At 47.6% G+C, this 15,864-nt stretch overlaps 1 protein-coding gene across 1 annotated transcript in view; it reads right to left on the bottom strand.

Moving 5' to 3' along the window:
* Positions 1–15,864, bottom strand: part of ANKDD1A (ankyrin repeat and death domain containing 1A) — a 55,452-nt gene that overhangs the window by 9,523 nt on the left and 30,065 nt on the right. The window contains 4 exon segments of the mRNA XM_070378482.1: positions 1,680–1,770; positions 5,168–5,349; positions 5,767–5,853; positions 9,724–9,837. Coding sequence (XP_070234583.1) covers positions 1,680–1,770; positions 5,168–5,349; positions 5,767–5,853; positions 9,724–9,837 — 474 coding nt within the window.

Here is a 15,864-nt window from a genome sequence, read left to right as displayed (position 1 = left end):
TATAGTGGGACAGGACAAAACCAGAAAAATCAGTGGTATAGATCGATACTATTAATAACTGTGGAAAACACCCTCACATAATGAGCAATCAAAGGTTATAGAACAGAACACACACACACACAACAAAAATACTCACGACTACCATTACTAGTTTTGGCCAGGAAAAAAGCAGTTTATGGATATCAGAAGATTTAACCTATATGATTATTTGTAGGCAATGTGATTGTACATCTAGATGTGTTAAAATAGCTACTATACCCCAACCCAAAAAACAAACAAACAAAACCTCTAGCAAAATTAATGAAAAGTCATACAGAAGATAAAAATACCAGAATCAATAACATTCCTATATTGAATCCCTACAAGAAATGACATGTTTTAAAAAGATAGTCTATTCACAATGACAGTCAAAATATATAAAGTACCTAAGAAGAGTATAATTGGAAATGACTATTACAAAGTCAAACGAAAAGCCATAAGACACCACTGAAAGATATAAAACAGGACATAAAGGAAATGGCAAGACATGTTCCTAGTGAAAAAATAAAATATCACAAAGATGACCATTTTAGCTTATATTATTTACAGACTTAGTGTAATCCCAAACCCAAACTGCAAATAAATGCCAAAAAGTATTCTAAAATGGGCTTCCCAGGTGGCGCTAGTGGTAAAGAACCCGCCTACCAATGAGGAGATGTAAGAGACGTGGGTTTGATCTCTGGGTCAGGAAGATCCCCTGGAGGAAGGCATGGCAACCTACTCCAGCATTCTTGCCTGGAGAATCCCATGTACAGAGGAGCCTGGCGGGCTATGGTCCATAGGGTTGCAAAAGAGTCGGACACGACTGAAGCGACTTAGCACATCACAGCATTCTAAAACGCATCTAGAAAAAAATTTAAAAACCCAGGAAAAACTGCCACAGAATTTCAACAGATCATTGCTAAATAACTGTGAAATTAAAATAAGGTCAAAAGAAGGTCTGCTGTGTGAGTGAATGGGAAGACATGGGAAACTGGCTCAAAGAACTATTCAGATGATCTGGGAAACCTAGTGGAGCTATAATGGTGGCTTTCCAGGAAGCAGCAGACCACAGAGATAGAGTAACCAAGGAGGCTGTTTACAGCCTTCATCCTCCTAGAAACAGGTGCGAGGGCTTGTGGTCGAAAAAGGGAGTGGCAAGAGATCAGTATTGCTTTTCATTGTCTTACACATTATTTATAAAAACCAAAAGAACCAAAAAGAACAAAAGGATCTAGTGAGATGCCTTCTTCCCACCATTATCCCACCATATCCATCTGCTCGGTTCTCCCCACTCCCATAGTAACATCTTATAAAGCCACTGTACAATACACTAACCAGAATACTCACATTGATAATACCCATCTTACTCAGATCTCCCCAGTTTCACTCCCAGTCATTTGTATACATGTGTATTTTATGCAATTTTTTCATTAATGGATACACATGTAGGTTCATGTATCCGTTACATAGTCAAGATACAGCAGCATTCCATCACCACATGGGTCGCCTGTGTTCTCCTTTTCTAACCACACCCTCCTCCCTCCTCTGCCCCTGTCCCACCCTCAGCAATCACTAATCTGTTCTCCATGTCTGTTTTGAGCAGCAAGTCATGGGAGACTCTTCAGTGTGCCCCGCTTTCATCCACACCCCACACTTACGTGATCAGCCACGTTACTACTGCCTCCTGCCTGGATGACCGTGTCCTTGGAGCCACCGAGGGCTGCATAGTGGAGGCAGCTCTGCTTTTTTCTAGAAGGAAACAGGCATCAGTGCAGCATACCCAGGACCCCTCACAGTGGGGTTTACAATACACTCTGGGATTCATTATTCCATTCACAACTCACAACCCCCCATCCCGGGACTATTATCCCCATTAAACCCAAAGGAGGGAGAAATCAGTGACTTGCCCAGGCCTGGCGACTAGTAAAAGGACCACGCTATGGTCTCAGGATTTTCCTCACCTCCAGTCACAGACTCTGGAACAAAAGCCAAAAGCCTTCACAATTCCTGAGCCAGTGCAGACAAAAGACTCTGAGAAGATGGTTTTCAAAGAGGGGGACTGACAAGATCTGCAGTATAAGGCAAACCCCACCCAGCATGTACTATCCAGCTGGAGCTGGTGTCAGCGGGTCCACAGAGGAGATTGGCAGGGCCAGAGCAAGGGCTTTCATGGGCCTTCATCTCGGAAGGTCCCACTAAGTGACCAGCTGTCCCAGGTTGCTCTGGACTGAAGGCTCCCTAGAATGTGAGACTCTCTGTTTTAAAATCGGGACAGTACGAGGCAAACCAGGATGAGTTGGTCACCCTGCCAAAGTCTTGTCTGAGCGAGTGCACAAGGTGGGTGGGAACCCATCCATCTCCTGGTGGGAAATGCAAGCCCTTTGGGTTGGCTGCTCCTCTGAGACTCTGCTACATGACCTTGCGAGGCGGGGGTAGGGGGGTGGCGGGCTGGGGAATGGAGGAGGTGGGGGGCTGGGCGGGAATGTTGGGATGAATCACGCACGAGGCCCAGGGAGGTGGGCACCTCTAACCACCAGTGACCACCAGCTGGACTTGACCTCCCAAGCCTCTTAAACTCCTGTGCTGTTACTGTTGGGGAGGCGCCATGGCATGTAGCATCCTTGCTCCTCCCAGTGCCTACTGCTGGGCACAGAGAGAGGGCCTTGCTAATGGATGACCATAATTGGGTGCCTGGGGGCAGCCAGGTTCCTTCTCAGGGCTGTCCTGCTCCCTCCGACACCCCAGGGATAGTAGTCTCCAAACTTGCCAGGGGCGTTTTGCAAATTAAATGTTTTGTGGCTTATAAAAGCATTATTGGCCCCCCAGAAAGGGAATTCCTTGGTGGTCCAATACGTGAAAGACTGCTTTCACTGCCAGGGCTGTGCTTCAGTTTCTAGTTGGAGAACTAGGATCCGGCGGACCACGTGGCATGGCCAAAATAATACTAATACTAATAATAAAGCATTATTTACATTTGAGGGCAGTTAGAAGGCGATGGCACCCCACTCCAGTACTTTTGCCTGGAAAATCCCACGGACGGAGGAGCCTGATAGGCTGCAGTCCGTGGGGTCACTCAGAGTCAGACACGACTGAGTGACTTTTCTTTCACTTTTCACCTGCATGCATTGGAGAAGGAAATGGCAACCCACTCCAGTGCTCTTGCCTGGAGAATCCCAGGGACAGGGGAGCCTGGTGGGCTGCCGTCTCTGGGGTCGCACAGAGTCGGACACGACTGAAGCGACTTAGCAGCAGTAGCAGCAGCATGGTCACTATTGTTATTAAATTTACATTTGCCATTTTGCTATTTGTTTTCAGAATGTCTCCTCTCTTTTTATTCTGTTTCCCCGAGACTGCCTTCTTTTGTGTCAAATATTTTTTAGCATATCCTTTTCATTTCTCCGTTTTTCCTATTATTTATATTATTCACTATTAATGTTATTTTTGCCGCATTATTGAAATTTAGAACGAAAGGGAATTCTAGACCCTCAGATGCTCAACCATCCAAGAAAGATTATGTCATTGATCAAACAATAAAAAGCAAAACAAAAGAAAAAAACCAACTTCCTACTTAAAGAAAGGTCACAATCCTCCCCCTGCCCCCGCCCCTTCTCAAGGACACAGAATTTCTAATGGCCAACTCACAGAGCACAATGGGAGGGGAGAAAAGAGGCCTGTCAATGGCACCCCACTCCAGTACTCTTGCCTGGCAAATCCCATGGACAGAGGAGCCTGGTAGGCTGCAGTCCATGGGGTCACGAAGAGTCGGACACGACTGAGTGACTTTTCTTTCACTTTTCACCTGCATGCATCAGAGAGGGAAATGGCAACCCACTCCAGTGTTCTTGCCTGGAGAATCCCAGGGACGGGGGAGCCTGGTGGGCCGCCGTCTATGGGGTCGCACAGAGTCGGACAGGACTGAAGTGACTTAGCAGCAGCAGCAGCAGTTGGGAGAAGGCAATGGCACCCCACTCCAGTACTCTTGCCTGGAAAATCCCATGGACAGAGAACCCTGGTAGGCTGCAGTCCATGGGGTTGCAAAGAGTCGGACACGACTGAGCGACTTCACTTTCACTTTCCAGAGTCACACCCAGGCCTCAGCTTTGATTGCTGGGGTGGGCAGGCACAGCTGGAGACACACCCCCACCCCACCCACACTGGGCAAGGCAAACCTGTCAGGCCTCGAGCTCTGGAATCAGAGAAATAGGCTTCTCAGACTCAGCTTTGCTCCTTACTAGTGGCCCCACTCCAGTACTCTTGCCTGGAAAATCCCATGGGCGGAGGAGCCTGGAGGGCTGCAGTCCATGGGGTCGCTAAGAGTCGGACACGACTGAGCGACTTCACTTTCACTTTTCACTTTCCTGCGTTGGAGAAGGAAATGGCAACCCACTCCAGTGTTCTTGCCTGGAGAATCCCAGGGACAGGGAAGTGGTGGGCTGCCGTCTATGGGGTCGCATAGAGTCGACACGACTGAAGCGACTTAGCAGCAGTAGCAGCAGCAGCTTGTGCCCTGGGAATGTCAGTGAACTTTTCTCATCTGTAAAATGGGGGAAATTTTTCTGAGATAATATTCAATCATTATAAAAGGGCTTTGTGAACTATCAACGATCCAACAATAAGACTCTAATGGGTACTGAGCTCCTATTAAGTTCCAGGCACTACACTAGGTATTTAGCCCTCACGGCAACATAAAAAAGTAAGTATATATTATGGGTTTCCCTGGTGGCTCAAAGAATCTGCCTGCAACTCAGGGGACATAAGTTCCATCCCCGGGTCAGGAAGATCCCCTGGAGAAGGGAATGACTACCCACTCCAGTATTCTTGCCTGGAGAATTGCATGGACAGAGGAGCCTGGCAGGCTACAGCCCATAGGGTTGCAAAGAGTCAGACACAATGAGCAATTAACACACACACACAAGTATATATCATCTTCTATTTATAGCTTGGAAAAGAGGCTCAGAGAGGTTGAGTAACCTGCCCAAGGTCACAGAGCTCAGCAGGAGAGAAGCCAAGTCCAGGACCTGAGCCTGCTGCCTCATAGCTTTGCTCACACCACGTTCAGGAATTATTGTGGCTGCTACAGTCACAGCCGACACAGTCACAGCTCGGCAGCTGAGGACACACGCTTGTCCTGAGGGGGCGCAGCTACCTGGGTGAAGGTGTCCCCGCCCCTAGGGGGAGCTGCACACAGGGGAGGTGGATCCCTTCGGCAGCTGCGTTAAGGGCGGTCAGACCTTCTTGAAACAGAGGAGTGGTGGGAGGGCGGCGGGAGGCCGAGGCAGAGCTCACCACTCTTGCTGGGGCTGCCGGGCTCTTTGAGCTCTCGCCTCTCTGCTCCAGCAGACGATGGCCTGGTTATCCATGGCGTCCTGAGCCCCACGCCCGATTCTCACCTGGAGGGGCATTTGGTGCACTCAGTCCCTCCCCCACGGCTCTGCTCGTGTCTCCTCACCCTCCTGTCTCTGTTCCTCCCTGCTCCACCCGGGTCATGTGACCTCTCGCTCCTTTAAACACACACGGTGATAACGACTTCTCCATAATCCCTGATGCCCAGTTTTTCTCTGAGCCTGGAGCTTTGTGCTGCCACTCATCTTTTCCAGGCGGGCTGTTAGTCTGAGAACATGTCCTTGTTCTTGGTTCCAAGGCCCCCGCCGGGAGAAATCAGACAGCACCATGGGCTGTGGGCTCCTGAAAGGCAGGGGACAAGTCAACGTCACACATCTCTGCCTCTGCCAGGTGGTGACTCACCGCATTCTGCTCCTTCAGGTCCAGCCTGACGGCCACGAGTCACTGCAGCACAGCCAGGTGGGCAGCCAGGTGAAGGGCTGTGTTGCCCTACTGTAAGGAGAGGGGCTCCCGAAGGGTTGGTGGGATCACCACACTGGCAGGTCCTGGGGACCCGTTGGAGCGGAGGTCCAGAGAGGGGTGACGTGTCCAGCGTGACGGAGCAGGTCTGTGACAGGCTGTAGCTCTGCTGGACCAATGCCACCCTGCTCGGAGAGCTGTGCCCCAAACTACCAAAAACCAGGGGCATTTTCAAGGACCAGGTTCTCATCTCTTTTTTCACAGTTTAAGATAGACACATTACCTTAAAAAACAACAACAACAAATCCCTATTTTCCATTCTCCAGGTTAAAGCTGGTCCCAACTCAGTGAGCCCAGATCTATGCCTTTCCTCTAATCAGGCCATAGCCCCAGAGATTCTCCTTGTACTCAGGCTGCGCCTGGCGGCCGCATGGCCCAATCTCTCACCTCCTACATCTGTTCTAGATGTTAGCTTCTTACTGAATAGCACAGCCCACCCTGACCATGCGATTGAAAATTGCACCTTCCTCCTGATCCCCTTATCCTGCTCCACTGTTCCTTTCCCCACATAGCGCTGACCACCTAACACCCTCTACCAGCTACTTGTATATTATATTTATTGTTTATTGTCTGAACCTCTTGGCTGGAACAGAAGTGCCACAAAGGCAAGGATTTCTGTCTTATTTTATTCTCTAAAGTTTTCCCAAGTGCCTAGATTAGGGCCTGGGGCATACAGGAGATATTTGTTCTGTAGATGTTTGTTCAATAGTAAATAAGGGACACGCAGAACCTGACCTGTGTCTCCTGGAACTTGAGAGCAGCCTCACCCTTGAGAAGTCTCAAGGTGACAGTGACAGAGCCGTGGCAGATGACTCCACTGGGCGGCCAAAGGGCACAGTGTCCCTTGTGTGGGAAGTGGCCTCACTGAGGGCAGACTGCTGGGGGTCATCCTTAGAGAGATCTTGCTTCAGGAGGGTAAGAGGCCCCAGGGAAGAGGAGGCAGCCCGGGACATGGTATGTCCCTACAGGGGAGCCGCAGAGGGAGCCAGGGCAAAGACCCTGGAGTCACAGACAAAAGCATCCTGAAGGGAAGACTCAGCTTCAGCCATTCATCATGTCCAGGAGGCGGTGGGAACAATTGAGCTGAACCAGTTAAGGGGGCCTTTTGGCTCAAGGGCTCCCCTCTGCCCTGGCCCCAGGAAGGAAGTCAATTTAGGGACTTCTCTGGTGGTCCAATGGTTAAGAACCTGCCTTCTTCCAATACAGAGGACTCGATTCCTGGTTGAAGAACTAAGATCCCACATGCCATGGGGCCATTAAGCCCAAGTGGCGTAACTACCGAGCCCACACACTCTGGAGCCCATGCACCACAACCAGAGAAGCCCACGCACTGCAACGAAGACCCAAATCAGCCAACAGGAAAAAAAAGACACACAAAAACAGACATTCAGTTTAGGCACAGATCTTTTAAGGACCCAGTGAAGATGTGAACACGGACTTAAAGTAGTTAAGCCATCCCCCACCCCCATGATAGATCCACACCTACACAAACTATCTTACGGGGTCAAAGATGAAACATTTACATTTCCTTTATGATCGTCATCAGATTATACTAATATGTAAAACTAATTTTAGAAAATCCCCTGACCACTTGGTTCTACTTCTTTCCCACTTGCTGCCGCAGGCGAGGACCAGGCTGTGGGTGATGTAGCCACAGTGTGAAGCCTCTGTGTTCAAAGAGGCAGGAAGGAAGTGGGTGAACTGTGGGGGCCCGGTATGTGCCCTGTGGAGACAGGCCAGGGCTTCCCTCTTCCTTCTGGATTATAAATATCTACTTCCTGTCCTTTGAAGCTACAGGTGGCAGGGAACCCCTAACAGGGCCTCACCCTCTGCCCAGGCAGGGCAGGGAGCTGGGCGGAAGGAGGCCATGGCCTTGGGCCTGAACTCTCCCCTCCCGCTGAGGGGACGTCCAGCCTCTCCTCCTCTATGGGGCCCTGTTAGCATCTCCTTGCTGTTTCCCAGGGAATTAGTCACTGTCTCTGGGCTCCCAAAACCTCTCTGCCACAGCACCTGCAGTGTGGCTTGCGTTGTCATCCGTTCTAACAGGTCTGTCCTGCTATGCAGGCTGGGGGTGGGGGTCGGGGGTTGTAGCAGGAGTCAGACCTCCAGGGGCTCAAAGTCTTGAAAAGCTGACTGTGCCCTCTCCCCCAATGAAATTCAAAATGAGAGCACTCCTCAGTGGAAAATATTAATACAACACTTAACGTGCATGCATGCTCAGTCGTATCTGACTCTTAGTGATCCCCATGGACTGTAGCCCACCAGGCTCCTCTGTCCATGGGATTCTCTAGGCAAGAACACTGGAGTGGGTCGATATGCCCTCCTCCAGGGGATCTTCCCAGCACAGGGATTGAACCCATGTCTCTTATGTCTCCTGCATTGGCAGGTGGGTTCTTTACCACTAGCGCCACCTGGGAAGCCCTACCCTTAACAGGGCATGCAATTTTAAAAGCTGTTTTCTAGAATTTCTGATTGCAAGATTCTGTGTAAATTCATCAAAGCTGAATTTTTCTTGCTTTCTGGTTTTGGTGTTCCTGCTCTCCTGGGGCCCTGAAAACATCTTATTTTTTTTTTGGCTTCCTGGGTAGATGTGTCCTGGCAAGAGTTGTCCTTTACTGTTCTCTGTATTCCACCTTCCTGGCTCAGGGCCTAGCCCAGAGCACAGCCCATATTTCTGAAATGAAGTACATCTGCCTGACCTGAATCTTGGAATCTGACTTGGCCTTTTTATCCTAGAAAGATGAGTGTGGGCAGACAAATCTGATGCAGATCCCCAGGGCTCAGGGCCCCAGGAGGCAGCATGGTGAGAGGGAGAAGCACAGGGGCAGGCATCAGGATGCTGGTTGCAAACCCCAGCTTGACTCTAGTTTTGCTGTGTGACCTTGGTTAAAGTATCCCCCTCTCTGGGCCTCATCAGTAAAATGAGAAGGTTGAACAGGCCCTTCAAGGACATCTTCCAGCTCTAAGATCCTGTGGTCCATTGGTCTGTGAGCTTTGTCACTGGCTTATAAACAGGACTCCTTGTATCCTGGCCAAGCATATTTATCGGAAAATTAACAATGGAATTCCTCCTTTTGTTGGAAGCACTGTTTAGAATTTGCGGCAATGTATTTGCCTATTGATTCACAATGGTCCATTGATACAAGTCATCTGCAGAGTGGTCACCTTAGGTCCCCACCCCTCATCGCTTCTCAGGTTGGTAAAATTCTGCTTGTAAGCTCTGCTACTGCTACTGCTGCTAAGTCACTTCAGTCCTGTCCGACTCTTAGCGACCCCATGGACTGCAGCCTACCAGGCTCCTCCGTCCATGGATTTTCCGGGCAAGAGTACTGGAGTGGGGTGCCATTGCCTTCTCCGTTGTAAGCTCTACCCTGAATAAACTGCTCCCTCCTCAGTGCTCTTATCCCTCTTTTGCCATAATCATAGTAGATTACTAAAACAACAAAGAAAGCAAATAACCAGCAGATGTGTGGCTACCATGCCCCTCACTCTTCCCCATTCCCTGCAGCGACAGACATCCCCAGTGAATCACAGCCCTGCTCAAACCCACCTCAGGCATCACCACCAACCAATCAGATTGCCATCCTGGATCCCCACATTTGGTCACAGTTCTGTACTAGGATTGTGGTGTTGAATTCCTTGAGTAAGAAACTGTGTCTTGGGCATCTGTTCTCTTCACCCATAGCACAGGGTTCAAAAAGTGCCGGCTAGATGAAAACCAGACATGCGCTGGTCTTTGGGCCATCAGGCCCTGCAGCACACTAGAGTCAGAAGTAGACACAGGTGAGCTGCCAGTGACCACCCTGCTCAGGAGCCCAGAGCCTGGCCCTGCCCTGGGACCCATGGTCACAATTCCTTGTCTTTGACACTGTGGCCACAGCCAGAGCCCACGGAGAGGTCCAGAGCATCCAGCTGCCTGTGCTCTGCAGCCCAGTGAAACACAGCTCTTCCTAGCTGGCCAGGGAGAAGAAAGTGAACCTTTCTTGCCCTGCCCTCAGTTTCCCCAGCCACTCTGGGCTTGCAGTGCCCCAGACACTCTCCCCTCCCCTTGCCCTACACATCCTGCCTGGAAAGCCCAGACCCAACTTCCCAGCAACACCCCACTTGGGAGGGCCCCTCCCCCACTGAAATCTTCCTGTGGCTCCTTGCTGACAGTTCAATGAAGGACCCGTTTCTGAGGCTGGGGCCTGAGATCTTCACAAAAGCCCCCAAGAACCTCTCAGGGTTTCACTCCCAAGATTTCAATCCACCTGCCCTTTTCTACCAAAAGGCCCTTTTCTACCTCAAAAACTCTAGCAATGGTCTCTCCTGCATTTAGAATGTCCCCTACTTTCTAATCTTACTGACACGATCTGGTACATCCATCAAATGCCACATCCTCCAGGAAGCAGAAAGCAGAGGCTCCCTTCTCTGATATGTCTAGTTCTTGTCAGAGTCTCTCTGAGGGAACTGACCATTTCTGCTGGTGTCCTGCTCACCTGTGCCCTAAAGCCCCTTCTAGACAAGCAGCTCCCTGAGGCAGGGTCCAGTCTGCACTACCCATGGCTCAAAAGATGCACTCAAGGAATGTACAGGAGGGGCCCTGCCGCAGGAATCCCAGGTCCAGGGGAAGGACACACAGCCTTGCGGCCACTCTTGCCCTGTCACGCGGTCAGGCGCCAGCCCTCCGGGTCCTCCATTATGAACGGCAGCGCTAGCACGTGGCCTTTTGCGGCTTCGAATTGCAGTAAGGTCAGGCCAGCCTGAAACAAGCCCAGAGGGTCTCTGTAGTCTGTGAAGGGAGGCCCTGCTCACACACTGGCTATCTCCCAAACAGTGAATATTTGTGATCGGAACAGCTTTCCAAAGGAAACCACGCTGAAAATGGGGATGAGCCGCTGGGACAACCACAGCACCCACTTAGCCTCACAGGGGCTGGTGCAGGGCAGGATGCCAGAGTTCACATTCCAGGTCCTGCATTTATCAGCTATGTTGTCTTGGGCATGTTACCTGTACCTCTCCGAACTCCTAGTAGGTCAAATTAGGATAATACAGGCTTATTGTGTTTCACTTTATTGAAGGTCTCTTAGCCCTGGAAGTAATATTTAAGTGAGGGATGAGGGAGGTTTGCAGATCCTATGTTTATAGCCCAGAGCTTCTACCCTGGTCTTGCATTACCACTAGATTGTCTGAAGCATGTTTTTGAAATAGATTGCAACCATCAATGGGTCATAAAAATCAATAGTACAGTCTTCTACATCTTGACAGTGATTTGGGTCACAGGGAAGTAGCATTTGTTAAATCTCAGTGTATTTCATTGTATACAAAGAATTTGAACTCTAGTTAATAATATGCTGATGTGTTTAGAGGGAGGTACCCTGATGTCTGCAATTTATTTTGAAATGCATCCAAAATGTATTAAAAAAAAACTCTAAAAACTCATCAATAATAAATTATCCCAATTAAAAAATAATTTGCACACCAAATAACGTATAGGAATGACAAGTAAGCACATGAAAAAATATCTGAAGTTGTTAGTCTTCATTGAAATTAAAACCACAAAGAGTTTCTAACAGTAGAATACGAAAGGGAAAAATATTAACATTCCAGTGGAGAAAGCTGGCACCATTTTAACCAAGTGCTCAAGCTTGATATTATGATTTACAAAAATATATATATATATTTGATCTTCATTCTGGTTCCTGGCACAGAGCTCCAAAAACCCTAGGAATTTCCTAAATGGCCAGAGTGATAAAAAATGTCTTTTATGATGTTAATGAGGTGACCTGAAGCCCCTATTGGAGAAGGCAATGGCACCCCACTCCAGTACTCTTGCCTGGAAAATCCAATGGACGGAGGAGCCTGGTAGGCTGCAGTCCATGGGGTCGCTAGGAGTCGGACACGACTGAGCGATTTGACTTTCACTTTTCACTTTCATGCATTGGAGAAGGAAATGGCAACCCACTCCAGTGTTCTTGCCTGGAGAATCCCAGGGACAGGGGAGACTGGTGGTCTGCCGTCTCTGGGGTCGCACAGAGTCGGACACGACTGAAGCGACTTAGCAGCACAGCAGCAGAAGCCCCTATGTAACCTAAGGATGGAAGCTGGCTGCCCAGGGGACCAATGGTGATTAGAGGTGGAACTTCCAGTTCCACCTCCCCACCTCTGGGGAGAGGGGAGGGGAAGGAGGTTGTCAGTGACCAAGGGCTGAGAATTTAATCTATTGAGTCTATATAATGAAGCCTCCATAAAAACCCAAAAGGACAGGGCTTGGAGAATTTCCAGGTGGGTGAACCAGGTCACATCCATGGGCCAGGTCCCAAACTCCATGGGGACAGAAGCACCTGCTTTTGGGACCTTGCCCTATGCATCACTTCATCTGGCCATTTATGATTCATATCTTTAATATCCTTTGTAATAAACCAGTTATAAAGTAAGTCAATGGTTACCTGAGTTCTGGGAACTGCTCTAGCAAATTAATTGAACCTAGAGAGGAGATCCAGAGAAGGCCCTAGCACCCCAATCCAGTACTCTTGCCTGGAAAATCCCATGGACGGAGGAGTCTGGTAGGCTGCTGTCCATGGGGTTACTAGGAGTCGGACACAACTGAAGCAACTTAGCAGCAGCAGAGAGGAGGTCAAGGGAACTTCTGATTTATAGGCTATCATATAGCCAGGCAACCATCTGCACTTGTGATTGCTATCTAAAGTGGGGGCAGTCCTAGGACTTCCTTGGAAGTCCAGTGGTTAAGACATCATCTTCCAATGCAGTGGGTACGGGGCGGGGGGACGCAGGTTCAATCCCTGGTTGGGGAACCAGGACCCTGCATGCTGCACAGTGCAGTCAAAATAAATAAACAAATAAAGTGGGGGCAGTCCTGTAGGACTGAGCCCTTAACCTGCAGAATCTGACACTATTTCCAGGTAGTGTCAGAACAGAACTAAATTTGTGAACTCCCAGTCAATGTCCACAGGAATTGAGTTAACTGCTGGGTGAAAAAACACACATCAGAATTGGTGTTAGAACTGGCTCAAGAGAACATCACCAGTAACAAATCACAATGGTATCAAATGCTTTCTGATAGGAGGTGATGAGAAGGACATTTGACCTCTGTCTGTGGTCTTCTTCCCCAAATTCCATAAACCCAATTTAATCATGAGAAAAACATTAGACAAAGCCAAATTGAAAGATATTCTACAAAATGCTTGACCAGTACTTGTCAAAAGTGGCAAGGTCATGAAAAACAAGACATTCTGAGAAACTGTCACAAGATTAAGCAACATGATTGTGCTACTCTTCTCATCAAGAGGAGGAATCTGGTATTTTCCTCCCCCTGAAATAAGGCTGACCCTGTGATGGACTTTAACCAGTAGAACAGGGCGGAAGTAATATCTCAAGAAACCTTGGGACTTCCACTCTTGCTTTTTTGATATCCTATTAGTGGGCGAAGAGGGAGGGAGGTGGTCAGAGAAGGAAGTTTCTGTGAATATCAGCTACCACCTGGAGACATACCATTCCTGACATTCCTCCTCCCTGCAGAGGCCCCAGACATGTGAGACTGTGTTCTCATAAGTGAGTCTAGTCAAGGCCAGAGGAAAAAAATATAAAAATATATGTTATAAAAAATAATAAATCACTGTTACTTTAAGCCATTACATTTTAGGATGATTTGTTCCCCAAAATAGATAAGTAATATGGAGTGGATCTGCTTAACTAGAAGATCCCACTATTCAGAACCCTGCTTTCCTCTTATACCTAAGACCTCAACTCCTTCATTCTAGAACACTGTGGCTCATTCTGTGTTGATAGCAAATATTATCTTGACAGCTACTGGATTTCCCAGAAACACTGAGATTCTCTCTAAGGCTAAGCCAGGACTAGACTTGAATCTGGGTATCTTCACAGGGTGCCTTCTGAGGGTCCTTCTCTCACCCCTACACTATTGGCTCAGATCCTGTGGCGGATAACCTAGGGACATCCTTCAGATGGGAGCTGTCTGCGGGCTGTCAGACATGTCCACTATGGCCAACAAAATCCTGGCAGCTGGACTTCCTGGGGTCCAGTGGCTAAGAATCCACCTGGCAGCCACCTGGGAAGCCCGAAATGGTAAATATTGTTTGGTAAATATAAAGAGACCCTTCTCTTCATCTAAATATTTTATTTTGCTGCTGCTGCTGCTAAGTTACTTCAGTCGTGTCCAACTCTGTGACCCCATAGATGGCAGCCCACTAGGCTCTTCTGTCCCTGGGATTCTCCAGGCAAGAATACTGGAGTGGGTTGCCATTTCCTTCTCCATATTTTATTTTAAAGATAGTCATTTAAGGCAATAATAATAATTAAAAAATCCTGCATCTATACACACTGTGAGGTGTGTAGCATGCATGTTATATATAAGGAAATGCATTGTGAGGCCTTCCCTGGTGGCTCAGTGGTAAAGAGACTGCCTGCCAGTGCAGGAGACACGGGTGGGATCTTCCCGACCCAACAGGGAAGATCCCTGCTATCATCCATTTATTCATTCATCTCGGATTTGGAACCTACAACATTCCAGGCATTATAATTCATCGTGGGGAAATAAAGTGAGAAAAGCATCACATTTGCCCACAAAGCTATAATCCTGGGGGTGACAGGGAGTGACTAAGGCCAGAAGAGAATTTAGAAAAGGAAAGGATTAACTTCTAATTGATGAAATAATAATACTACTTAATTTCTGAACTATTATTCTATGCAAGGACCTGTTCTCAAGGTTTTACTCATTATATCTCTTTCAAATTTCGTGACAGTCTTGGAAGATAGGTGCAATTGTCTCCATAATATAGATAAGGAAATGGAGTAACTCGCCTGAAGTGTCACAGTCAGTGAGGGGATTCTATCTAACCTGGATAGTCAGACTCTAAAACTGATGAGTCAATCCTAAAGGAAATCAACCCTGAATATTCATTGGAAGGACTGATACTGAAGCTGAAGCTCCAGTACTTTGGCCACCTGATGCAAAGAGCTGACTCATTAGAAAAGACCCTGATGCTGGGAAAGATTGAAGGCAGGAGAAGAAGGGGACGACAGAGGACACCAAAAAAAAAAAAAAAAAAGAAAGAAAATACCGGCCAAATGACCAAAAAATATGCCAAAAAAACCTCCATTCATAATGTTTCTCTGACCTCTGATTCTCAGATCTTTTCAGTTGTAGCATAATCCCTGACATCTAATTCCCCAAAGCATGTTATCTGTAATGTTCTCAAGGCAGTTACACTTCTGTTCAGACAGCCATCACGGGTCTCTGTTTCATGTGCTCAGAGTGTTGATGGCAGTGAGGAGCCTTTGGCCCACGAGGGGAAGATGCTCCCCGAGATGAGCTGCTTCTCTATGCTCGTGCAGATGCTTACTGGGCCTCAGCCTGACAGTTGTTTTGTTGTGAAAGAAAGCCAACCAAAGGGCATTCATTCCCAGACTAGCATCACCAGAGATTATGTCTACAGGGAAGCTTTCGTTAGGGAATTAATTATCTTTCTAGCTTTCTATAGAATAGTAATCTCCATTCAAATATGTAAAGCTATTTTTAAGCTTTTTTAATTTGAACTTTATATATTTTTAGAAATACATTCTATTTTTCATCTTCCTTTCTAGGCTTCAAAATGTTTGAGGAATAGATATTCACCTTTTTTTTTTTTTTTTGGTCTTTTCCCATAATACCATAAAGAGTGGAAGGGCAAAAGTAGATTATAAACATGCATTGAATAAAAGGTTCTCTCCTCCACGATTTCCCAAAAACATAAGTATACTCAATAAGAGGCTGCTATAACTTGGTCAGAGATTCCTCTATATCTGAGAGGAATACTCTTACTTCAACAAAAAAAGATTTTTTTCTTAGGCTACCCAAAGGTGAAAATAATAAAATGGAGGAGGAAGTATTTTTGTTCTATATTTTTCCTATTGTCATAGATGTTGTGGAAATTAACATTTTAGTTTTATCCAGAAACTAGAAATTCAAAAATTAACAAGGAG

The sequence above is a fragment of the Bos mutus genome, chromosome 10, assembly GCF_027580195.1.
Source record: "Bos mutus isolate GX-2022 chromosome 10, NWIPB_WYAK_1.1, whole genome shotgun sequence".
Taxonomy (NCBI): domain Eukaryota; kingdom Metazoa; phylum Chordata; class Mammalia; order Artiodactyla; family Bovidae; genus Bos; species Bos mutus.
Note: the sequence above shows the minus strand (reverse complement) of the source record. Positions and strands in the feature narration are given on the sequence as shown.